This window comes from Salminus brasiliensis, chromosome 14 (assembly GCF_030463535.1).
Source record: "Salminus brasiliensis chromosome 14, fSalBra1.hap2, whole genome shotgun sequence".
NCBI lineage: Eukaryota > Metazoa > Chordata > Actinopteri > Characiformes > Bryconidae > Salminus > Salminus brasiliensis.
The window spans coordinates 35459347-35486155 of NC_132891.1; the positions used below are offsets into that span (position 1 = coordinate 35459347).

General features: G+C 43.9%; 1 protein-coding gene across 1 annotated transcript; it reads left to right on the forward strand.

The window, feature by feature from the left end:
* The first annotated feature begins 1686 nt into the window (after window positions 1–1686).
* On the forward strand, window positions 1687–26704 carry podn (podocan). Its single transcript, XM_072696217.1, has 10 exons — window positions 1687–1822; window positions 7166–7646; window positions 9140–9233; window positions 10092–10156; window positions 13974–14083; window positions 14211–14367; window positions 14788–14903; window positions 15556–16213; window positions 18189–18337; window positions 21214–26704. Exons 2-10 carry the CDS (start codon window positions 7347–7349, stop codon window positions 21371–21373), a joined length of 1809 nt encoding a protein of 602 aa, XP_072552318.1. The 5' UTR covers window positions 1687–1822; window positions 7166–7346; the 3' UTR covers window positions 21374–26704.
* The last annotated feature ends 105 nt before the right edge of the window (window positions 26705–26809 follow it).

The window sequence follows — 26809 nt, forward strand, 5'->3', positions numbered from 1 at the left end:
ACTCTGATTAGTCGCAGAACTCCAGCAGGCTGAGATTAGAGGAACGTGGGGTTGTAAGGGGCTGACGTTGTGTTTTCTCAGGATTGAGGGTCTTTTTCGTGTCTGTATGAAAGCATCATCTTCGGCATGGTCACAGAGAGCTTTCTGAAGGCATGTTTGCTCATTTTCCTAATCAAGCTCCTTTCTCTGTGGTGATACCTCGTCCTTCAGAAGATCATTAAAGTGATGATGGTTCTTTTCAACATGAGCTTGCTTTAAGAATGGCGTAGGATAACGACACTGAACTGCTGGGTCCTCTGAGCTGTTTACAGCTCTGCTTTGTTGGTGAGCGTTCCACAGTCCAGACTATTATGTGACTGGTTATATATGGTATGGTCTTAGTTGGTCTTGTGGTCCACATGGGTCGGTGGATTTTGACATCAAAACAAATAAGGATAATTAGACGACTCCTATTTATACAGAATGGAAATAAATGTCATGTACTGTGTAATTACTATGTAATTGCTTGGGTTATTATGCAATTACACCTAAATTACCCAAGCAATTACATAGTAATCACACAGTGAATGACATTCATTTACTTTTAGTACAAATAGTATTACCACCGGAAAGCGCCCGGTACCCAGCTATGATGCACTGACCAATCAAGGCCAATTGTACTCTATCTGGCCTCGGCTGCTGATGGCAGGCGGCATGACCCGGGATTCAAATTGGCAGTCCTCGGATCGCAGTGGCAGTGGTTTAGTCTGCTGTTCCTGGTTGTTTTCACTCATCAAAACTGGCTCCAGCAACTGGAAACAAGAATTGATTGATTGGTTGATTCTTATTTTGATTGATTGCTTGATTGATTGATTGATTGGTTGGTTGATTAGGATTATCCTTGTGGCAAACCCAAAGAACTTCAGCTCCTGAAGGACTTACCAGTGGGAGAGATAAAATCCTGATTGGACAGTTTACTGTTGGGTGTAGCAACTTATCTGTATCTGACCCGAACTCAACAATGAAATACTTACAGGACTGGTTTCATAATTAGTCTAGTCTAGACCTAGAGTCTAGGTGTAAATTACAACCTCAGTGGAGTTTAACCCCTCAAATCCTTTAAACTCTACATTTAAGCCCACACTTCATTCCTTTCATCATTTCCAAAAGCTTTATAGGCCCTAAAATAGAACCTTGTGGGACGCCAAAACTGCGATAAGCTAAACAGCTTTACGACAGTTTAGATTTAGTATTAGAAGCTGGATCAGCTGGTTTAAGGGGTTAAATACAAGCCCTAACATTTCACGACATTTAAAGACATGCATTTTTTTAACCTATAAAAAAATAATAAAAATTGGGCCTTCTAGCTAACTCTGGATGCTAACTCTGCTGTTTTTCTTGCATACTTTGCCATCAAATCTTTTGCCACCTCTGAAGGTTACTGTTGAGATTCTCCAGAATCCAGAGAGTGTGGACTCATTGGGCTCAGTCTGATTCTGGGCCAGTTTGAGACCTTTTTTTCCCTAAAGCTGTCATTTCTAAGGCAGTAGTGGAAAGTCTGTTGAAAAGAGGAACATTCACTTTTGGCTGGACTGTCTCTCTCTCTCTCTCTCTCTCTCCTGCTCTCTCTCTCTCTCTCTTTCTGCTCTATCCCTCTCTCTCACTCCCACTCTCAGCCTGCACATCTGGAAGGTACCAGAAGGGACCTGGTCTCTCCAGCTGTGGCTGCTGCTCTCGCTATGGCCCAGGGCTGAGCGTGGCTGCTAGTTTGGGGCGGTTGGACTTTCGCTGCATCTCTCGTCGCTGGACGTCTGCTGGTTGGACATTATTACAGGGGGTAGAGGTAAGGTACCCTTATAGGTTTCTCCTTATGCACACCCCACCTCTCTCTCTCTCTCTCTCTCTATGTTACTCCTCTGTGTCCATTCCACTTTTCCAGACACGAGCTTAAAGCATGTGGACGTTCTCCAGCTGCTGTTGAAGCTGTGTATTAAAGCCGATTGTGGTGTACTGGCTCTACTCTGCATGGTCTTATATGCTACCACCTAAACCTGTCGCTCATGTTGGCGTTTCTGAAGCTTGTAGGGTGTGCTTGCACAGGCAGACAGAGAGCAGTCGCAGCTCAGGGCTGACGGAAAGTGCAGGTTTCCGAATATTTACAAAGAACTGGATTGGAGAGCTGGGTTATTCTTGGCAGAGCTGAATAACGAGAGCTTGGTATATGGAAGCGACCAACCATGAACCAAACCCAATAAGGGTGTTTTTTATACCTGAAAGTCCGAACCAATAGTCTGGTAGTGTACATGTGATCCGGTCAGTCTGGATTACACACTGCAGTTAATTGAGACCTTTGCTACGTCCATTCTCAGCACCTACATAGGCATAGGCAGGTTTGCAGAATGGCGTATGTCGGACGCCAGGTGTTGTGCCTGGACTCCAGCTAATCCAAATAATGCTAGCTCGCTAAGCTGCTGCCAGAGTGTTGACCTGCCCACCTGCTTGGAATATACCCTAAACGTCCTCCTCAAGGGTTTTACAGCTGAGATGCAGTGTTTATGTGTGTGGGTGGAGAAGAGGGCTGTCTGCAGGAAGGCACTTTCAGAAATACAGTGTTGTTAACTCACACTAACAAGCCGGACATTACCGGCCCACAGGTAGTTCTCCTGGTGTATGAAGGTCAAGGTGATTGAGAAGCTGGTCATTCACCCCAAAAGCATCCACCCGTGCTGGAAAACATGCTGGTTAAGTGCTTGACCAGCATGGATTGGATGGACTAGCTGGTCTATCAGCATGACCAACCTGACCAAGCTGGTCATCAACCTAGTCATACTAACTCAAGAGTTTAATCAAACTGGTCATACTGGTGGACCAGCATGGTAAAGCCGGTGATGCAAGTCAACCAGCCTGGTCATAATCAACAAGCTTGGTCCTGCTGGTTGTTTAGCGTGGTAAGGTTGATAATCATACCCTACGCTGGTGGAGAACTTGACCAGCTTGACCAGCAATCTCTGATGCAACAAAAACATCCTTGGCTTTGACTGACTTCATATCCTCGACTGGTTTCTGCAAACATCTGAATAAATCGAGTAAATTGAGCTTTTCCCTGACCGGTGTGTCTCTTAGCAACATGGGAAGACTACGCTCAGTTTCACAGGGTCTCGGTAGGCTGAACAGATTCAGCCTAACTGCAGAACCACTGCAGGACTTGAAGTTCGTCTCTCTGCCAGTCGTCTTCACGTCTCCACTTGGTTAATCATGTTGTTGTGGGAAAGACGCTGATCCTTAACCTCCTCCAAAATAACACGACCACTTAAAACCATCTGGAAACTGTGAAGGGATAGATAAATGGTTTGCTGGGATGATGATGTTGAATCATTTTAATCCACTTAGTCACCAGGAACACTTTCGCTTAAATCGGCGGTCCCAAAAAAAACGAGTGTACACGATGTTCACCTTCTGCAGTTTACTTTTTACTTCATACTGAAGTTCTGAGGCTGCTGTAGGTCTGGACTCATGATTTGGAGGAAAAGTGAGGTAGCAGTTTTCTTGGGGATGGGTGTAGGGATGTGGAAAATACTGTTTTATTCAGAACTTACTGACTTACTTTTGAGATGTATTGACTAACTAATCTGACATATGGCCTATAATCTGACATATAATCTCAAGATCTCAAGGCAATAAGCCAATATACTTTTTACATATTTGACATATTCAGTCAAAACCTCTAGACAATGATGATTTTAATAAAACATTTAGTTATATAATATGAAAATAAGCCATTATTTAGCATTGGTGTCACCTGTGTTTGCCTCAGATTGCCTTTATTTCTACATATTCTGCCATCATTTTAATGAATGATGAATTAGCAATTATTGATTTTTTTCTATAGTTTAAGTTCCATTTGACATTTGATTTTCTACCCAATTTGGAAGGCCAATTACCCAACCTATCACTAGCAAGGTTGAAGACAACCACGTACCTCCTCCGACACATGTGAATCCAGCCACTGCCACTGCCTTTACCAACTGCCGGTAATGCAGCCCCGCTAGGTGGTCAGCACACTGTGAGGAAAGCATGGCTGTGCTGACCAACATCACAGTAGAATGAAATGATGAAGTGGAGAGGAAGTGCCGTCAACCCACCTCTGAGAGAGCAAGGCCAACTGTGCTCTCTCTGACTCCGGAGGCTGATGGCAAGCAGTCTGACTCTGGATTCAGTCTGACTCCAAAATTTTGAGAAAGAAATATGAAATATTTAATATAAGCTTAAACTCCATGGATTATTAGCACTGATTAGGTGCTGACTGCATGGCCTAAATTCCATGCAATTGCTTAAACCCTAGTTGACTTGGTAAGTAATCTCTAATCGAGCTTAATCCCTCATCCCTTATAGGCATTGTACAGCTGTACATTGGAACTTAGCCTCCAATTAAACTGGAAATGGAAGCTGGGTGCCTTGCTTGAGGCCACCTGTTGAAGGTGGAGAGCGCACTGTTCCTTCACAACCCTGCCCCCACTTCCTGCCAGTTCTGGGCATTGAACCAGCGACCATCTGGTCCCAAGCTTCTCCAGCCATTAGGCCATGGCTCCCCCCATATGCCCCCATAATATAACATTAGACCTCTTCATCCTCGCCCAACGTCGTTTTTCACTTTTCGGACAGAATTTAACGGCTCTTTATGTTGCCCAAATTTTTCACGATGAGGGAACCAACGGGAATATCGTCCAACGATTCATTTTTGACTCGTTTTCTTCAAACCTGGTCAATAAACTTTGAGCTGGAGCTGAAACATCACATTCCACGCCAGCTTCAGACACGTCTCAGCGGAAAGAAGGATTCAACATAGAGTTTGTGGCTTTCCACCCAGCTGCAGACCTTCTCGCCTGTCTGAAGTTGCCCTAGAAAGGATTTTTCCTGGTGTTCTTCATTTCCCTGCTCCGATGCCAGGGTTTCCTTAACCCTAATCCAGCCTCGCGCCTTTCTGAAGGCATCTACACGCCGAGTGTATCTGTGTGGTAGTGCTGCTTTTTCATTTTTGTAGTTGGCATTCTTTCCAGATTGCTTTCCACATCCAGCCCAACTTGACCTTCAAGTTCAGCTCCTTATCTGAGCACTGGAAGGGACCGGGGGCCAGATCGCCGCTCTACGGAAAGAAGGTCTGCAAGTGACTGTGGAAGAACATCCAATGGCTGTTTCCACACTGCGGATGGGGAGAGAGCTCTGGAAACACGCCTCCCTTCTGGATACTGGAAAAGTCCTTATCCAAGAGTTACTGTAACACACACACATTCACTTAATGCCAAACTGCTCTGAGCCTGGCCTGCTGAAAGGCCTCTGCAGGTTGACTCACAGGCCCCTGGTGGGGTTATGTTGGAACAGTCGCCGTCTTTAGGGCTACAGATCGTAATGTGTGTTTACTTCTTTGAGCAGGTGGGACATGATAGAGAACAGAGATTCAAGCAAAACAAAACAAACATGATATGGACAAATGTTTGTGGACACCCCTTCTAATGAGTGCATTCAGTTCATTTAAGTTGCACCCATTACTGACACAGCTGTAGAGAAGTATTGCCAATAGGATTTTGACATTATTGGCACCATGCCGTCTAATGCCAGGCTTGGGCTAGAGGGGTATGAAGCCCCCCAGCATTGAGGTTCTGTGGAGCAGTGGAAGAACTGTGTTCTCTGGAATGATGGTGGTGGAGCTCCATCCAGTACTTTTGGGGTGAGGTGGGCAGTTGCACCTCTTCAACAGCATCACCCATTTGTGCCATCTCAGTCCTGCACGTACCACGCTGAAATCAGTGGTTCCGACTGTCAAGAATACGGTGTTATGACTCGGTACCTGTAGTTTTTAGCCTATAGTTGCATTTGATTGGTTGAAAAAAGTTCCGTAAGATGATTTTGATAGCAGAATAAAAATACAATAATAAAAAATAGACATTACAAAATTACAAAAATAATTTAAAATTTTTTAAATTTAAAAAATCAAAAGGTACAACATTTTAAAATGTAAATAAAAATTAAAAATGTACAAAAACAAAAATGTAAAAAAAATTAAAATAAAAAAATACAAATAAAAATGTAAAAAATATATAAAACATTAAAAAAATAAAAAGTTTACACATTTAAATTAATAATGATTACTACAGAGTAAAAGTTTTTGTTACCTCACAAATGTACTTGAGTAAAAGTATAAAGTACTGTATTTTAAAACAACTCTTAAAAGTACCATTTGTTCAAAAAGTTACTAAAGTAAATGTAACGGAGTAAATGTTGCCCATCAGTCTCCAATTTTCACTTCAAGAAGGAATCTGCAGCCTTTCGAAAATGTCTCTGTGAGCTTCTGATTGCCGAGCTAAACTCTTAAAGCAACAGCCTTTGAACGCTGGAGCTTCATGCTGGGAAGTGAACTGCTCGACCTGCGCAGACACAGAGTGGCAATTTTGGAAAACCCAGCATTCCCACAGAGTTGGACCCACTTTAAGACTGGCCCGGGGCAGAACGCGGCGCTGGCGTTTATTATGGAACTGAATCACTTTTGTTCAGTTGGAGATCGGACCTGGATTCTTACTGGAATCCAGAACATCTGTAGCCAGAGTGCTAAGCTATATGCCAGTCAGTCAGAGGTCAGTCAACTCTCTGGCCACTTTATTAGAAACCCCTGCCATATAGCAGCTCATCTGTTGCTGTACAGTTTATCATCCTCCTCTACCCCCCCTCATCACCGTTTCTGACCACAGGACCGCGGGTGTCCAGATGGTGTATTGTTGGGGTGGTGGTGCATTCTCAGTCCTGCGGTGACACTGACTGGCATGGAGGTGTTTATGATGGTAGTGTGTGTGGTGGTGGTGTTGGTGGGGTCTTTACACACAGTATGGTCACTGCTAGGTCTAGTCCTTGTAAATGAACTATTGCCAATAGAATAGGACTCTCTGGAGCAGATGAACATGAATCATGTGCTAGAGGGGTATAAAGCCCCCCAGCATTGAGCTGTGGAGCAGTGGGAGAACGGTGTTCTCTGGAGTGATGGTGGTGGTGCTCCATCCTATGCTTTTGGGATGAGTTGGTGATGAGGTGAGGTGGAATGGTGATCATCCAGCATCCTGACCTTACTTATGCTCTGATTGCAATCAAATCCTCACAACAAATTGAAAAAACCCTCTCGTTACCTCTCTGTCTCCAGCAGGTGTGTTTGGTGGTGTGTTCCTTGTCTGGAGGACCTACAGCGTTCAGGAAGTTCTGACAGACCCAGCTGTGGTGCAGGCATACCCCCTGAAACCCAAACACACCGACACAGGCCTGAGAGGGGACTGCGGCACAGCTTCAGGCCCAGAGGATAAACTCACTGTGTGAGTGTGTGAGCGATGAGGCGACGCTGCCTGCTGCTGTGTGTGGCTCTGCTGGGCTGGACTCTGGTGCTCGGGCAGCGAGGAGCTGAGCCTAACCGCCGGCCGCTGGCGCAGCACCAGCAGGAGAAGAAGGGGGCAGAGCGGAGGGATGAAGAGCTGGAGGGAGAGGTGAGCGTGAGCTCAAGGTCAAAACCGGAGGCGCGGTGTCCAGAGCAGTGCAGCTGTACGGACGAGGACGCGGTGGACTGTGCCGGAGTGGACCTGACCGAGTTCCCTCAGGAGCTACCGGAGAGCACGCGGCAGCTCTCACTGCAGGTGTGTGTGTTCATTAGAGGCTACAATACTCTTTAACAAGTAGTCAAGACTCACTCTATTACCCAAGGCATACTTGAATGATGTAGCTGCCCCACGCCACCAGGGGGCCCCCTGGAGCACCAAGATATCATGATAAAAAATACATATAAAAAAACATTGAATAATAAAAATCAATTTAATCAATTAATCAATTTCTGCTGTTGGCTGCTGCCACTGTTGGGCAAATGCAGATTAGATGCGCTGCTTGGGTGGTGGATAAAGGCCCGGGCGCTTCAGCATATTGCGCAATATCTCTCTCCCTGAGAGACGTTGATGAACTAATGGAGCATCTGGTGCTGAAGTGGTGGTACGGGGGGGCCCCAAATGAAAATCTGCTTAAGGCCCCATAAAAGCTTGGGCCAGCCCTAGTATTTTTGCTGGTTCGAATCCCAGGTCATGCTGCCTGCCATCAGTAGCCGGAGCTGGAGAGAGCACAATGAGCCTGGCTCTCTGGGTGGCCACAGTGTGATGCTGGCCGGCACGGGAGTCTGCTGGCCGATGCATTAGAGTTGGGTACCCAGCACTTTCCTCCGAGCGTGTTGGTTGCCCCATGACTTTGAAGAGGCGGTGGCTGGTTACGTATGATGGAGGAGGAGAGAAGGCATGTCAGTCCTGACCCTCCCAGTGAGGAAAATTGGGGAAAAGACATTGAATTATGGAAGTGACTGTCTGACTCCCAAGTTCTTGAATGATCTACAATAATATGAGACTACAGCTGGAAGGAAGGGCCCAGCTCTCCGGCCTAGCTCCATCCATTCCTAATTTTCTCCATAAAGAAAGATATCATTTTCATCATGACTTTTAATTTCCTATTATTTGCTGTAGTTTTTACTGTAAAACGATGGTATTGCTACTAGGAGATATTCTAAAATATACTGAAACAGCTGAGTAATTGTCGTCTACAACAGACTAACATGTTCCATTGTGGTACTGATGGCTAGAAGGGTATGATTCATTTAAAGGTGGTTCTGCATATTGCAAATTGCTTGCTATGTAGGTCCAGTTCCTCCTTTCTTTCCATCCATTATTTCCAGACTTACAAAGTCCATTGCTCCAGCATTGTCCCAGACACCTCCACAGCCGTCCACAGTGCTGACAGTTGTCTTTATAAGTCTAGACAACTCCTAATGTGCTACTGTTCCACAAAGATAAGCTTCAAAGCAGGTATTCTCGGACATAATCAGATGTGGCCTGTAAGATAATGGACATAATTAAGTTGTTATGCTTATGGATCTCTATTCTGTTTAAGAAAATCCACAAGTCAATAAAGGTCTAGACAGTGTAGGTCAATAGATGACCTCACGCAGTGAAATAGCACTGTAACCCACAAGTTTGAGGACTGTCTATAGAAGGTGAAGAAGTGTCATGGCTAAAGTCTGGCCTGCTGTTATCTATTCTGGTGATCACAAGCCGCTTGACTCCGCCACTCGATTTTTCTTCCTCATCTGCTTTAGAATAATCAAATCACTGAAGTGACAGTGGAGGACCTCTCACGACTCCTTCAGCTGGAGACCCTCAACCTGCAGAACAATCGTCTCACAACACAAGGTGAGAAAGACTGGGGCAGAGAGAGATCAACAGAATTTAGTCTGAACCGACTGTAGACCAGCAGAATTCTCTCTGAACCGACTGTAGACCAACAGAATTCAGTCTGAACCGACTGTAGACCAGCAGAATTCTCTCTGAACCGACTGTAGACCAGCAGAATTCTCTCTGAACCGACTGTAGACCAGCAGAATTCTGTCTGAACTGACTGTAGACCAACAGAATTCTGTCTGAACCAAATACAGACCAACAGGGTCCTATCTAAACCTATTGTAGACCAGCAGAATTCTGTATGAACTGACTGTATACCAGAAAATCTTTGCCTGAACTGATGTGGACCAACAGAACTCTGTCTGAACCCGTCAGAGACCAACAGAATTTTATCTGAACCCATTGTAGACCAGACCACCTCTGTACCAACTGTAGACCAGCACATTTGTCCCTGGACCGACTAAATTCTGCAGCTCCACTAAATTCTGCCTGAACCGACTGTAGCCTGACAGAATTCTATCTGAACCTGACCTGAACTAGACCACCGCTACTGGAGACGACCCAACCTGAACAAACTGTGAAGTTGTCCATCTGCAGTTCCCAATTTCAATTCTGAGCATTTTCTCAGAGACTGAACAGACTGTTCTGTGCTCTTTCACACCTGGGGATGGGATTGAGAATTACCTGCTGAGTGTTTTGTAAAAGGGACGGTGTGCAGTGCTTTTTACCTCTTGGACTAGGCCTGGTGATTACGGAGTTAGTCGTTTTCCTATTTCATCAACGAGATATAGAGAGGAAATGACTATTTATATCTTGTATTGTGTGTGTGTGTGTGTGTGTGTGGATGTATGTATGTGTGTGCGCTCCCAGGCCTTGAAGATGAGGGATTCGAAGTTCTGGAGCAGCTGGGTTACTTGTACTTGGCAAATAACAAGGTGAGTCATACCAAGATCATACACAGGCAGATCCTCTGACTTTCAGAAGCGCAACACTTCTCAGTCTTCTCATCACGGCTGACAATTTTGGATGCAGATCAGAGGTGGATATGAAAAAAGCTGTATGCTGTATGTCTTGCTTTCAACATCTTAAAGCCTTGGACTTCAAAGGCAGGGCACCGTACCTTTAATGCTACTGTGTACAATAAGCATGTACGGGGCTGTCAGACGGGGCTGTTGTGTGGCTGTATGTACTAATGCAGCTATTTGATGCTGCTTTTGGTTTGGTTGTTCTCTGCTCTCTGATCTGCACCTCCTGCATCTCTTGCAGTACGTATCCATGGTTTTGGTGTGAAAATGAGGCAGGGACCCACAGCATTGTTCAAATTCAGTGTTATTAAAGTGTTATTGCCGTCTCAGCATCAGTATAATTGTAATGTAACCTGTACGGAAATCTAGATTCAATTATATATAATTATATATAAGAGACCACCCTACATGATCAGTTTCTCTGGTTTTACTATTTATAGGCAGTGTGTTCAGGGAAATTAACGTTTGCGTTGTATTTCATAAATACAGAGATAATAATTATAATGCAGAGAAGTTATTATTCCGATTTAAACACAGTGTTAATATCTGAACTCTGAGAGCATTCAGAAATCACTATGTTGAAATAATTATGACTGTCAATCACAGCTGTCATGTCTCGGCCGGCTCTTCACTAGTCTTTCACATTGCTGTTGGGACTTTATGCTGTTCATAGTCTGCAGATTCAGGAAACTCAGCTTCGTTTGATGAAATGCCTGGAATAGAATGGCTGTCAGACATGTAGAGATGCAATATGTATGTATATATATATATATATATATATATATATATATATATATAATATATATAAAAATATATAATAATAATGATATATGTATAATATTTAATAATAATAATAATAATAATAATAATAATAATAATAATGTAATATATATATATACATACAGTGTATTACAAAAGTGAGTACACCCCTCACATTTCTGCAGATATTTAAGTATATCTTTTCATGGGACAACACTGACAAATTGACACTTTGACACAATGAAAAGTAGTCTGTGTGCAGCTTATATAACAGTGTAAATTTATTCTTCCCTCCATTAATGTCTAAACCACCAGCAACGAAAGTGAGTACACCCCTAAGAGACTACAGCCCTAAATGTCCAAGCACTGCTTGTCATTTTCCCTTCAAAATGTGACTCGTTAGTGTTACTATGTCTCATGTGTGCATAGGGAGCAGGTGTGTTATATATGGGATACACTGTATATATATATATATATATGTGTGTATATATACTTAATTATAATTCTATTTATTATATATATATATATACACACACATATATACATACACGCATATGTAAGTGAATGCACCTCCATGCTATCATACTACAGTAACGACAGTAACTACACTAAGGCACTAACCCTTTAGCCGTCCTCTTCAGTTCATCCCAAACGACAGCGCCAACAGACTTTGGCTACGCGGAGCTCCAGAACCGCTAAGCGAGTTTGTAAAAGGAAAAAAAAGCCAAAAGGTCACGACCCCACGAAAGACGAGCCTGTACAAGGACATGATGGATGCCTTCCAGAGCGCGCTAAACCTCTGAACGCATTCCCACGTTTGTTTTAAAATTGACTTATGGGAAATGGAGCTTGATGTTTTTGTTGGGCATTAGACAGCATATTTTCCTTCCCTCTCAGATTTGCCAGCATGGCTGCTGTGTACTGCGGCCAAATCGCTTCGGTTCCCCTCAGAGCTCTAAACACATCCAAGCTCTGTCGTAAGGGGCAGGATGGTAGCAGGCTTAGCCAAAAAAAGGAAAGTATGCTTGTAGCTGTGTTTCAGTGTGTCAGCATCCTATTAACGGGTGTATTTGGGGTTTATTTATCTTATTTACCAGTTCGTAATCCTTCAGGCACTCCATGATGCTAACTGGTGGCTATTAGATTCCATTACTTGTTAGCCACATTAGCCTTGTAGCTGCAGTTCCAAACAACTGAAGCTTCAGGACATCAAACATGTCTTTAATGTCTGTCTCTGAGACATGGGAGGAATTGTAAACTGTGTAAATGTGTTTTTTATTTTTCAGAATTAATGCTTTAACACACACACACACACACACACACACACACACACACACACCCTACGGCTGCTAGCATGTCACATGCCAGCTCTGTCTGCTAATCGGCCTGCTGTTTGTGCCAGGCTGCTGGCTCTGGCCCTCGTTTCCTCCAGCCAGATTTAGAGCTGGCCGACTTTTAAAGGGTGAAGAGGGGAAAAGATCCTGCAGGATCTTTGGGGGATTTGCAGAGTGCTATCTAAAGCCTCACGGACACCCGCTGAGGGGGGTAATCCCACACACAGGCAGGCGGGACAGGGCAGCGAGGGGAAAGCTGTAAAGGAAAGAGAACTGGCCACACTTCAGAGCACATCTCTGTTGGGCAGCACCTGTAAACATCAAGGACTGGAGAGACTCCGAGGCCTGGAGGGAGAAAGCGGCTGAAGGCAGTTTTAGAAGTGAGGGGATTAGACCACCTCGGGACGAAGGAACAAGCTTTAAGAGGAAAAGTTAAACTGACTTAGAATAGCGTTTTTTGGGGTTTGTTTTAAGTAATATCATAACTTGGCAGATTATAGTGTGATAGGAGGTCACACTGTCGGCTACACACACAGCTTAAACATTAAACTACAGATACACACCATGCTTTCTGACCTGTGAGGCTGATGGTTAGTGGATGCTGTTGTACATATGTCGTATCATTTACACATGTGGGTTTTAAAGACGTGGTCTACCATATATAAATTGGATATATGGATATATATGCTTACATATATGTATATACAATTTCTCATCATATCAATCATATCAAGTGCATATATATAGATGCATAGGGATAAAAGTAACATACACATATTTGTGATTGGTAAAGTAAATGCTCATATATACATATATGTAGTAAACATCAAGTAGCAATAGTTTATATATGTACTACGCATATCACACATAATAGACAGGTTTATATGTGATATTACAATATATACATGTATATGCACATACATATAATCCATATAATTATATATATGTGGACCATACATATTTCCTGAAATGGCCATACAGGCACATATGACAAATCAAGTATATATATATATATATATATATATATATATATATATATATATATATTAGGTATGTAAATACATGTAAACACATATGTGTAGTGAAGCATTTACTACATGTCAAGAATAGTGTATACATGTACTACATACTATGATACATAATATAAAAGTTTAAGTGCGATTTTTTAAATAAATTTACTGATTGATTTACTTCTGGAATATACGTCCCATAATTGAAAAATGCCTTTAAATACGTCACATAAATATCCATATATGACAAATATATGTTGAATATGATCTATATTATATATTTACATCTATCTACAACTTTATGTTGACATTAATCAGATTTCGGAATGGGTTACATTTCAGTTGTAGTGATAATGATGATGTAATGACACATAAATGACATGTGAATGGAACAATGCTGTTCATACAATGTCAATTCTCATATATTTAAAATCTATGTAGAGAGAGTGGAAAATGCCCTTGCAGGTGTCATTGTGGCTGTTGGAGAATACAGTCAGACTCCAGGACTGAAATACATCCCGAAAATAAACATTAGATACACTTTTCAAGACAAACTGTGAATGTTACCCCCTCCTTCACCAAACGTCCTCTCACTCCTCTGTGTTTAACATTGCACCTGTGCAGCTCACAGCAGCCCCCAAACACCTCCCCCCTGCACTGGTCAGCGCCGACTTTGCTGCCAACCAGCTCACCAAGATCTATCCCTACACCTTCGGTCAGAAACCTGCACTGAAGTACGTCCACCACTTTTCAAGACATTTCTGTTATATCAGCCGTGTTTCCACGGTTACAGCCATGCTTAAACATGCTTTACGTGGTAAACAAAGACCTGCCTAATTTACTGTCTGCGCCCTGCCACAGGTCAGTGTATCTCCATAACAACAAGCTGACAGATGCAGGTTTACCTGAGGGAATGTTCAATGGGTCAAACAACCTGGAGGTGCTCATCATGTCCAGCAACTTCCTACGCTACGTCCCCCGGGGCCTGCCCACTGCCCTTTTCCGTCTACACCTGAAGGTAAGTTGCCTGAACCTGACCTATACCTAGAGCTAACATAGTGCTTGTGCTCCTTTGTCCAGTTATTTTTGCTCCCCTCCTGGAATAGTTGAGCTGTGGGCTATGAGAACAGCTGGGATGGATGTAGTCAGATTCCAGTTGTTATCCATTTACTTTTAAACGGTGCTTTGGATCTTAGCCATGGGTAGCACTGCACTTACTGAACCCACAAGTGGTGGTACAGCCGTTTTTACATCTACCAGGTTTTCATCAGAATGGTGTAACCAGGTAAAGAGCTTTTTAAGCATCCAATTGATTCCTTGAGTTGGCACAGCTGTATCTAGAACCATCACCATTACTAAAGGAACCCTTGAAGAACCCTGAAGTGTCTTCTCAGACCTCTACTAATGATCATTGTTCTGATGATGGTGCTCGTTTTAGAACAACAAGCTGGAGAAGATTCCGGCAGGTGCATTTGAGAACCTGTCCCACCTGAGGGAACTTTACCTGCAGAACAATCTCCTCAGCAATGACGGCATGGACAACAGCACCTTCAGGTCAGAGAACTAAAGGAACCACCACCTTTTGCTGAACTTATTGGCCTGCTTGGCCGCATCACCATCTCCTTTTCCATACTTTTCCTACCTCTCAGGGCTGGGGGCCCTATTAGGACAGATACACTAAATGTCCAAATGTTTGTGGACACACACAGCTTGTCTAGTCCCTGTAGAGAAGAAGTACTGCCAGTAGAATAGGACTCTCTGGAGCAGATCAACATTGATGAACCTATTGCGACCATGCTGCCCAATTCCAGGCGTGGGTTTATAGAGGGGTATAAAGCCCCCCAGCAGCTTTGAGCTGTGGAGCAGTGGAAGAACTGTGTTCTCTGGAATGATGGGTGGTGGTGCTCCATTCAGTGCTTTTGGGATGGGTTGGGAATCATCAAACAGAAGGTGTCTCAATACTTTTTGTCCATATAGCATATTATATATAACATTGATAGTGTATAGTATAGTGTATAATCTATACACCTACCTTTGCACCTACCTTGCTGGGTAGGTCTTTCTTCTTCCTCTTCTTCTTCTTCTTGTGCCTCTTTTAACTCTTCACAGATGCTCCTAACATTCATGCAGAAGGTGTGTGTGTGTGTATGACTGTGACGATACAGGATGGAGTAAAATGAACTAACTAAGCTTTGGTGTCTCTCAGCCATTTGACCAGCCTGGAGTATCTTGACCTGTCCAACAACAACCTGACCGAGGTCCCCAGCGGTCTGCCACGGAGCCTGGTGCTGCTCCACCTGGAGAAGAACTCCATCAACCGGATCCCCCCTGACGCCCTGACGCCCATCCGCAACCTGCAGTACCTGCTGCTCCACAACAACCGCCTGCGCGCCCGTGCCATCGACCGCGACGCCTTCCGAGGCCTGAAGCGCCTGCATACGCTACACATGTACAACAACCTGCTGGAGCGAGTCCCCCGCGGCCTGCCCCGTCGCGCCAAGACCCTCATGATCCTGCACAACCTGATCAGCGAGATCAGCCGGGATGACCTGATCAACCTGCACACGCTGACCGAGCTCAACCTCAGCTACAACCGTCTGACCAGCGCCAAGCTGCACAGGGAAGCCTTCCGCAAGCTGCGGGTGCTGGAGGCACTGGACCTGTCGGGGAACCGGCTGCAGTTGCTGCCCCTGGGGCTGCCCAAGAGCCTGCAGGTGCTCAAGGTGAAAGACAATCAGATTGAGGAGCTGCCAGAGGGGGCGCTAGCCGGCATGGGCAAGCTGAGGGAGTTTTACCTGTCCCACAACCAGCTGAGGATCAACTCCTTCTACCAGGGGGCGTGGCAAGAGCTAAGCTCACTAACGGTGAGAACAAGAGAAAGGAGGCTGAAGTGTGATCAGTGCTTAGAGTCTGATGACTTATCATGATGCTACATTAGCCGCATAGGTCCAGTGCAAAACTGGATAAGCTTTAGACGGGTTTGGAAGCATGTCTAGACTAATCAGCTACCTTTGGGGTACTTTAGCTTTTCAACAAAGTCTGGTGTAGCCTAATCGGTGAAACACTGCCCTCTCTAGGCTAGGGTTCCATTCCAAGCACACTACACTACTTCCTTGGGCAAGACTCCTAACTCAAGATTTTCCCACCCCTGTAACCAGTCACACACATGCTGAATATGATTTTATTACCTGAACCTAAACCCAAACTTAATCTCCCATGACCTAACCTAAACTTAACCTAAACCTTACCATAACCTGTGTAATTTCATACCCTGAAACTTAAAACGTAACCCATCCCTTACTCTAACCTGTATGATTTTATTACCTGAACCTAAACCTCAATCTAAACCTAAACTTAATCTACCATTACTTAACCTAAACCTAACCTAACCCTTACCCTAACCTGTGTAACGTTATTACTGTGAACCTGAACCTGAACCTAAACTTATCCTAACCCTTACCCTACCCGCGTTCTTTCATTACCTGAACCTAAACCTAACTTTAATCTATCCCTTACTCTAACCTGTATGTTTTTATTACCTGAACCTAAACCTGAACCTCAACCTAAACTTAACCTAACCCTTACCGTAACCTGTGTAATTTCATTACCTGAACCTATACCTAAAAGTAACCTATCCCTTACTCTAACCTGTTTGAATTTATTATCTGAACCTAAACCTCAACCTAAACCTAAACTTAATCTACCATTAACTAACCTAAACTTAACCTAAACCTTACCATAACCTGTGTAACGTCATTACCATGAACCTGAACCTAGACTTAACCTATTTTAACCTAATCCTTAACCTAACCCATACTTTAACCTGTGTAACTTTATTACTTGAACCTAAACCTCAGCTTAAACCTAAACTTAACCTACCTTAACCTTAACCCTAACTCTAAACTCAAGCATAGAAGAATGTGAAATTCTTACTAGTTCTGTAGGAGCTTCCCTTCATTCATACCATTAAACAGAGAAAACAGCATGACCGCTGAGACGCTGTTTTCTCAGTTCTTCTTTGAGTACAAGGCCGAAGTGCCACCAGTGAACGGGAGCTCCTTTATCCTTTATGTACGAAGTATCTTCATGCCCTTTTATCCATATACATGTGCGAATTTTATGAGATCTTGTTGGTGTAACATGATTCACATGTAAGAGCTCTAAATAAGAATGTCAGCCAGATGCCATACCGTTATAAATGTAGCTGGGCTTTTTGAGTCCTCCGGCAAACCACTTGAAAACCAGGGGTGCTGAATAGAAAAGTGCTGTTGGCTGGTGATCTAAGCAGGGTTTAGCTGACTCAGCCTAGATGCTTTACTCAGCTAAAACTCACTGTCCTGAAGAACATACTGTACCACTTTGCTGGGAATGAATAGAAGAACAAACCGCTAGTCTTCGGTGCGACCTGGGAATGGAAAACCTTGTGACGGCTGGGTACAGATTGAGTCAATAACTGCTGCTTTTGGCTTTTGCGTCAAATCCTTTTGCTTTCGATGAGATATGTCCACGTCTGCACGGTGTGAAGTCTGCTTTCTCGTGAGCTCATGAGAGCTCGTGAGTCAGTTAGCAATTACAGCCTCCCAGAAGCACTGGACAATTTAACTGATGACTGGCCGCTCTTACGTACACTAGACGGTCACCTTTGATTGAATCAAATGGATGAATCAGGCATGACGTGCGTCACCCAGTATGACTGTGTTGAGGTGTGGTGAACCATGCTTGTTTTTTTTCATGTCAGTGTGACGGGGTTGTAAAAGAGGGTGATGGCAATGTTACGTATCTTCTATAGCACAGATCATTGCAGAGTATAATAAATAGTATGTCATGTGTGTGTTTCAGACACTAGATCTGTCCAACAACCAGTTGTCCCACATCCCTGCTGACCTTCCGGAGTCGTTGGAGTTCATACACCTGCAGCACAACAGGATCAGCAGCATCCCAGCCACGGCCTTCCTCACTACACCCAACATTAAAGGCATCTTCCTCAGGTCTGTGTTACATGTTCATTTTTGCAGATGCAAGCTTTCGTGGAAAACTTGCAGTGGTTCGACCTGGAACTCAAGCTAAAGGTAGCAGTGCTGTCGGCTCGGCTGGACAATTGGGAGTAGAGCTGTTGATGCAGCAATTGTTCAGCTTGGTGATGGCATAATCCTTTAGGGCAGAGAGTCCTCATCCACACCAGTGACCTCTAATGCCTTATTTTGGAGGATATCCAGCTACTGAAGATTAGTTTGTACAGCCATCGTCCAGGCAAAGCAGGAGTACTGCATGATGCTCCTAACCTGGGTTTTGTAGACGTTGGCTCTGACATCATGGCATTTAGCAGACACTCATATCCAGGGCGACTCACAGAAGTGCTTCTCTGTCCACTCAGAAGATCCCTAGCTAGTGTGAATAGGCTGGAGTCCAGAGATGCATGTAAGCCTCCCACACTGCCCAAGGCAAGAGTCAGCACTGATACATAGAAACAATAGATGCTCAATACTGAACAGCTAGGTACGAAATGTCCTACGAAAGTCTTGAATAACTGTAGAATAAGTGCTGGTAAAGAGGTGATGGTCTTCAGGTAGCATGGCCTTTACTCTGGCTGCAACCTGACCTCCTTCAGCCAGGCCCAGGTACAACACTCCAGGTGGAAGTCAGTGGTATCCATCCTAAAAGAAGTCAACAAAGGCCTTCTAGATATAGATCCATCCATCCATCCATCCATCCATCCATTTACTTATCTGCTCCTTCCTGGTCAAGGTTGTGGTAGGTCCAGAGCTTACCCAAAATCATTGGGCGAAAGGCAGGAATACCTCCTGGACATTGTCCCCAAGCATTCACTCAACTATGGGCAATTATAGCACCTACCATGTGTATATTCGGGAGGTGGGAGGAAACCAGTGTACCCAGAGGTAGGTGGGAATGGAGCCTACCTGGAATCATTGGAATCAACCACTGTGACACCCAACTTCTGGACTTTTGGCTTTATGAAAACCACAGGAGGATCCAGTACAGTGGCCCGGTGCCACATCACTGAGGCTGCGAGATTTCTGACCACCAGAACCAGGACTGTTTGTCTTCCATAAATCTTGAAGGATAGTGGATCAAGCCCACCAGTACGGGCCTGGTTTTGACCAAAGCCATCAGAGGTGCAGGGGCTGGTCCAGTTTTGCACTTGTAGACCAACATCAGGGTGTTGAAGGTGACGGGTAGCTACGGGAACCCAGTGAAGAGAGCGCAGTAGAACTTGAGAAGATTGCTGCCACGTTCTAGATAGGTTGCAAAGACCTGTGACATGAAAACACACCCACTACATAGTGGTGGAAAAGTGACAGAAACTGGGTCACTGTCCAAATAATTATGACCGACTGTGTATAGTTTGTAGAGTGTGTGTTGTGTGACCCCACATACAGATGAGATATGAAAATGTGTGTGTGTGTGTGTGTGTGTACAAGTGTGTGTGTGTGTGTGGATAAATGGCTTTTGGATGATATCCTCTCCTCTGAGTCCTCCATGATCCTCTGGGCATTAAAGCATCATTTAGCTGATAGCTCACTCATCCTTATATAATACCATTGTTTTCCATCCTGATATCTCTCTCTCTCTCTCTCTCTCTCTCTCTCTCGCTCTCTCTCTCTCGCTCTCTCGCTCTCTCTCGCACTCACTCACTCACACTCACACATGCAGCCTAATGAAGTTGTGTTATGTAAGCCGTGCAGTTGGAGAGACGTGGTGTTGTGTTTTGCGGCCTGGCTGTGGTGATTTGTTTGACTCGGTTGTTAGACTGTACTCCTCTCAGCCGGACATCTCTCCGTTTATTGGATCGGAGCGGGTGTTTTCTTTTCCGTGCGCTGGAACATCTGTGTGTATCCTCTCTCTCGCTCTCTCTCCTTCTCCCAGGCTTGTGAAGCTGTGCTGGGATCCTACAGTGATCATTCAGTTGATTAGCACATTCCCAAGGTCGCCCATAAAGGTGTCAAAAGTCTTCACATTCATTCCTCAGGTAGAAGTGAGTGGAGATACGAGGGTTTAAAAGACTTCTATAGAAGCTGAAGTATCAACTGAAGCTTTTTACTCCAGTAAAAGTGTAAAAGTACTGGTTTCAGAACGACTTCAAGTAGAAAAGTAAAAGTAATGGAAGGAAAACAAAGGCTGAAAGCTTAGGCTGCACCACAGGGGTCTATAGTGCACTGCACTGCAGGTGTGATGGATCTCTTATAAACCAATAGGGAGTCAGAATGGTGTCTGTTTATACTTCTCATCCAATCAGGATCAGACTCTCACTTTCCGGATGGAGAGATTTATCTGGAGAGGGTTTTTATTGATGACGAGCCGGAATGAAAACTAAGGGAAATGAAATAGGAGAACGAGGCTGTTTTTAAAATGTAAGGAGGAGAAAGTTCAGATAATTGGGTGAAAATGTTAGAAGTAATAAATAAATAATTACTCCAGTAAAGTTTAGAGAACCAACATTTCTACTTAAGCAAAGTTACTAAGTATTTGTAGTTCGCTACTTGACACCTACTACTACTGCTGGAACTGTCTGCTGGATCTGCGATGGCACATATGGTTCTATACCACCACGTCCTTGATGGAGTCAGGACATATGTGTCTGGAGTGCTTCCGTCCCCGCTCGTCTCCGAGACGCTCAGAGTCACTCTGCCTTATTCCCCTATAACAGATAATGGACTGGCTTGACCTACATGGTTCGAGACTGCAGGAGTCTGTTAGAGTGCCTAGCAAACATATGGTTTGAGGCCAGTGTATGCGTGTGTGTGTGTGTGTGTGGGTGATGACTCAGGCTTGCAGTTAGCACCATGAACAGGACAAATACACTGATGAAGTGTTTCCTCTCTCTCTCACTCTCTCACTCTCTCAGGTTTAACCGTCTCTCGGCTGTCTCGGTGGCGGAGAAGTCCTTCGCTCACCTGTCTAAGCTCCAGGTGTTGGACATCGGCCACGGCAACATCACGCCTGTCCACAGCCAGGGGGAGGAGCTGGATGAGGACTACGTAGAAAGAGAGGAAGAGGAGGAGTAGGACGAGGAAAGCCAAAGAATGCCAAAGGTGCCGCTGAAATCCCGTCCCAGTGAACGATCCCAGGACAAGCAGTTTCCTGGAGATCTCTCGTTTAACCCTTAGAAGTTACAGTTAGTCCCAGCGGTAGCAGATGTGGGGGGTAATATAGACCCATATGGAAATCTGATATTTGGCAATTTATGGATTTCAAATATATTGCATATGTATTTGTGCAGCTTATATTTGGCACGTATTCCAATATATGTAAATATGGGACCTATAGTTTAGCCTTATATCAACATATACACACATATATACTGCGTGAAACACCTACATTTACATATATGCAAAAATCTTGTATTTCCAAAATAGCAACTTTACAGAAATAGAAAAAAGCCTTTTTTACTTTCAATGGAAGTCAAAGTGGAAAGATTTAATTCCCAGCCATTTTGGAGCGTTTCTATTGGTCCATTCATCAGGAAATTCATTGACTCAATGTAAAGACCAGATTATGCCAAAATTGAAAAAATTTAAAGTATCAACAAAATGTATCATATATCATATATAGTGCATACACTATATGGACAAAAGTATTTGGACACCTTTACATGCCACCTGTGTGAGCTTTTATGACACCCTATTCTAAACCCATAGGCATTATTATTATGTACCTGGTCCTCCTCTGCTCTAAGCTCTACCAGCAGCAGCAGGTCTGGAGCTCTGCTGCAGTTACTGAGTCAGTTGGAGGCTTTTCTGCACTCTGCTCTGAGCTCAGCACTATATTTATCTTCACTACATGTGTGTACATATATGTATTTACCTACCAATCAATAACCTATGTATAATCCACATAGAGTAATTTGCATATGTGTCCAATATATGACATGTTGAAGCGTAGGCCCGATGCTTTATGATATATGTCCATATATGGTCATATATAAGATTTCCATATGGGTACAGAAAACTGCTTAAGGCTCATTTATACTGAACATTTGAAAGCTTACGGATGCAGACAGAACAGTGGAATCCATAGGGGGCAGTATATCCAATAGTTCATGCAAAACATGACCAGATATTTTAGAACCCACTCGTTAGTGCTCTCCTCCTATCCTCCTCCTAATGCTCCCAACACTGGGACGGTAAGAACTGGCATAGGCCTTCTCGACCCATGTGCACAACCAGCCACCTCCCCTTCAAAGTCACCGGGCAACTGTCGCTCACTTGGAGGAAAGCAGCAAGTACCCAGCTCTGATGCATTGGCTAGAAGACACCTGTGCTGGTCAGCATCTCACTGAAGGGATGTGGGGAGGGAGAGAGAGAGATAGCGCCATCTACCCACCCAGATTGTGCTCTTTCAGGCACCAGCTGCCGATGGCAACACCGTGTTGTAGCCGTTCACAGTGCTACCGCTTTCGTCTTGATTTATATAAAGTGTCAGGACCTCTTCCACCGTGGTTGTCAGAAACGCTTGACTCTACTGCCCTCTAGTGGATGGATTGCTTAATATCTATGCCAACGTAAAGGATGCATAGAAGTATGCGGGCAGTGGCGGTTGTGTAGTTTGGGTCTGTACGTCCTAATGCTCTGTACGTAAAGAGAGTATAAATGTCTTTAGGGTTTCCGGGTGGGACTCGTGCTTGGTTCTTCATTATGTTCCTCAATCTTCTTCCACTGTGAATTCACATTACCCTGCTCTTAGCAGCGCGACAGCATAGCTAATAACCCTAATAACTCTTCTTTAAACTTCTAAGGGTTAAATAATTGGGGTCACAGGATGCTCAGTGGCTTTTCTCCACCCAGTATGCAGACTCTTATCTCCATGCTAAAGTTGCACACCCTTCTTTGAGCCATGCAGTCAGAAACCTCAGCAGTAACAGCCTTCTTCACCACTTCCAGGAACCACTATATCTCCAGCACTGCCCGCTCAGCTCCCTCTTTAACAATGACGAGAATCTGACATCGGATCCAAAGCACAAGGAACGTATTCCAGACAGGCTGAAGGAAGTTCTAATGATAGACTGCTGTTATTTGGTCTCTTTTTCTTTCTTTTTTCCCTTTGAACAGATGGCTTTCTTCTGGACGTTTGCCTTTTTTTTTTTTTAATAACTGAAAGCAGAAGTATGGAACAGTGTTGTTGGATTTGCGTGTCTCTGGTGCAGGATACCAGGTTGCTCTTTGTATCTTTTTGCTCTGTTTCTTCTAGATTTCTTGTGTTTATTGGCAAAGCCAGCGAAAGACGGCCCAGCTCGGTTAGGCAGGTGTTCAAAGTTCCACAAAGGTTACCTAAAAACCCAGCCGCAAATCCAGGCCTGTGTAAACCCTCAAACGCAGAGTCTTAGGGTCTGAGATTTCGGCTGCCGTCGCTTTCGAAGCATAAGGCAGTAAAACAGCGAGAGTGAAGGCTTTAGAGTGGGAGCGCATGGCCTGATGAAGGATAGTTCCAGGAAAGAATTCCCTTTGGCAGAGGAGGTTGAGGTGGAAAGCGCGCCGAGGCTCGGAGGGCTTTAAATACGGCTAGTCTCCAGATTCTGTTTGTCTTCACAAATTCGGTGGGGACAGACAGAAGGCTACAGGACTGTGGAAAGTATAGCGATGCTTGATGAACAGTGAAATCTCCACCCATTTCTACCAAATTTGGAAGGCCAGTTGCCCACTCAATTGACCAACTGTTTACTAGCAATGCCCCCAACACTGTAGTTGGACCCATATATAGTAGCCTAAAGATCCTTTAGAAACTTAATTCAAATAAAATCCTGAGCAATCCCAAAAGTTCCTACAGGCACCTTCTAAAAGCATTGAGGTTCATTTTTGGAGTACTTGGAGGAGCCCCTAAATCCTTGGAGTAATCTAGAGGTTCATCGAGGATGAGTGTATACTGTTAAAAGGACAAGATCCTCGAGGAACGTTTTGGAGGTTCTTCCTTTTAAAAAGTCTGAACCAAAGGTTCTTCAGTTTGAAACTGTGGAGGTACCTCTTAACGTGCTTTAAGAAACCTTTAAGAGAAGGTTCTTGAATGTCTTGAGTGTCTTCTTTAGAACCTCGAAATGTTCCTCAAGGACTCTTGTCATTATAACGGTGACAGGAGTAAATTCGGACTTCTACACACAACTAAAAATGATATTGTAATGGTACAGAAACAAGGGCTTCAAGGTGAATCTGGAGAAATTTTCATTAAACTCGGAATTCAAATGCGCTGGAACTCGACTGATTGGCAGAAGAATCAAACTGTCCTGCTATTTGAGGTGAGAAAGGAATTCTTTGAAGGTCTCGAAGGTCTTAATGGCAGTGTAAAGTGGGGGAGTGCATAAAGAGTGTGTCTGTCTGGCACCTTCATTTTGAAGAGTGTTGGAAAGATAAGGAACGCACTCCTGATGAAGAGCATTTTTTACCCAATTTGAAAAATTGCTGACAAGTCTGTTGTACTTTTAAGAAATCCAGACAATAAACCTGCCAAGCCATGCTGATCCACCTCCTCCTCACGCCGAGACAGGCTGTAGGTTTTAGGAAGCTTCTAGAAAGCAGTCAAAATTTTCCAAAAACTGATCCAGCATGCAAATAGCACGGCTTTGTCTAAATGAACCACAGTAATACATATTTACAACATGGAACTGATGATATTAATATAGATCACGTATATGAAAATTAATATGAAATTGTGGAGGGACCTCTTAAGGTACTTCAGGAAACGTTTTTTAAAAGAAGGAGTTTCTTGAAGGTTCATTAACTTACCTTAAGAGGTTCTTCCAAAGTTTCAAACTGAAGAACCTTCAGACATTTCTCAAGGATCCTGCCATTATTAGCAGTGATAGGAGTACATTCTGTGACGTCTACACACAAGTTCTTTTGTTTGCTATGAAGAACCACATTTTGATCCCTAATGAAGCTTTTGGGGGATGTCTTTTTCAGATATTTCTGTTGTAAGTTACATTTATGAGTAAGAAGAACCTGTTTTGATGTTTAAAGAACCTCAACACCAGTGTTCTATACCAGTTCAAGAGATTTTTCCACAACTAAAGCATGTTAAGAACTATTTGAGAGCCTTTAAAGTTTTGAGAGTGTGGTACAGGCCTCTGGAATCAGCCAAGAGTTTATCTTATCTTTGGAGAAATGAGCAAATTAGACTGAATTCCCTTCTGGGACACAGCTAGCTTTTCCACAAACCTCCCAAAGTCTTGTTTTGTCTGAAGGAGTTGGAGTTAGTTCAGGGACATGCAGAGAAGGTTCCACCAAGGGTTCAGAAAAGAAACCAGACTTCTGGTTCCCTAAAGAATTTCTGAATCTGAAAACGAGATCTGAGAGTTTGAAGAACCTTTTTTTAAAGTTCTTTGTAGAAACTGTAGAATTTGAGAGGTTCTTTATACTTAAAAAGGTTCTTTACGCTTACATCTAGTTTCCAAAAATGCTTCTCGAAAGAACCAACCACTGAAAGCTATTGATAAGTTGTATAGGGTAGTGGATAACAGCTTCACCCTCCCTGTGCCAGACTGGTGTTCGATTCCTTGGCTGGACAAGCCCACCTTACTACACCAATAGTAGAGTCCCTGAGTCCTCCTGAGTCTCCATTCTCCTGCCTGTAAACGATGGTTCACATTTAAGGTCATATCAGAACATTATGACCACCTACCTAATAGTGAGAATAACCACCCTTGGCTCTTGGATGGTGCTACCGAGACGTTGTGGCATGGGCTGTAGACTGTATTAGGTGCCCAAAGGTGTTAATTATAGAGGCTTTAAATCTTCAATTGTTTTGGACCTCTTTTGGAACTTCAGCTGGATCGTGTCCTTTGCTGATGCTGATGCTGATGGTTCTGCACTCTGCTACAGCTGACTGGTGTGCTCTCTTAGTCACGTAAACATGCAGCAGCAAACCCCGTCACGTGGCATCTGTGAGGTCCCAGGCCGAACCATTAGAAGGTCAGAATGTTTTGATATGACTGTGTAAATGTGACCCGTCAATCAAAGCAATCTGACGCTAATATGAAGCTAATATGAAGCTAAATTCACATGATGGGTGTGAATGTATTCAAGACAGGCCTGTCAGAACTTCTCCTGCCACGCGTTCTATCATCCGGCCACCCACCTTTCGAGCTGAGAAAGTATCCACCATCTCCTTTTTCCGAGCTGCCAGCGTGACTCTGCTCCAGTTTCTTAGAACTGCAGAACGCCCGTCAGACCTTGCACAACTTTGTTACGTAACAGATAAAGTTGACACCTATTTTTCTAACATGGTATCTGGAAATACTCAGCGGGCTCTCCGGCCCCATATTATCCACATGAGGTCCTCTGTGTACAGAAATACATGTACGGCAGTGATATCTTACATAGCAAATAAATTATTTTTGAATGAAAACATTCTCCTTCGTTTGTGTCTTCGTTTCTGGTTTTACATGTGCATGTAACTCATATATATATCAAGGCATGGACTCCACAAGACCTCTGAAGGCGTCCTGCTGTGGT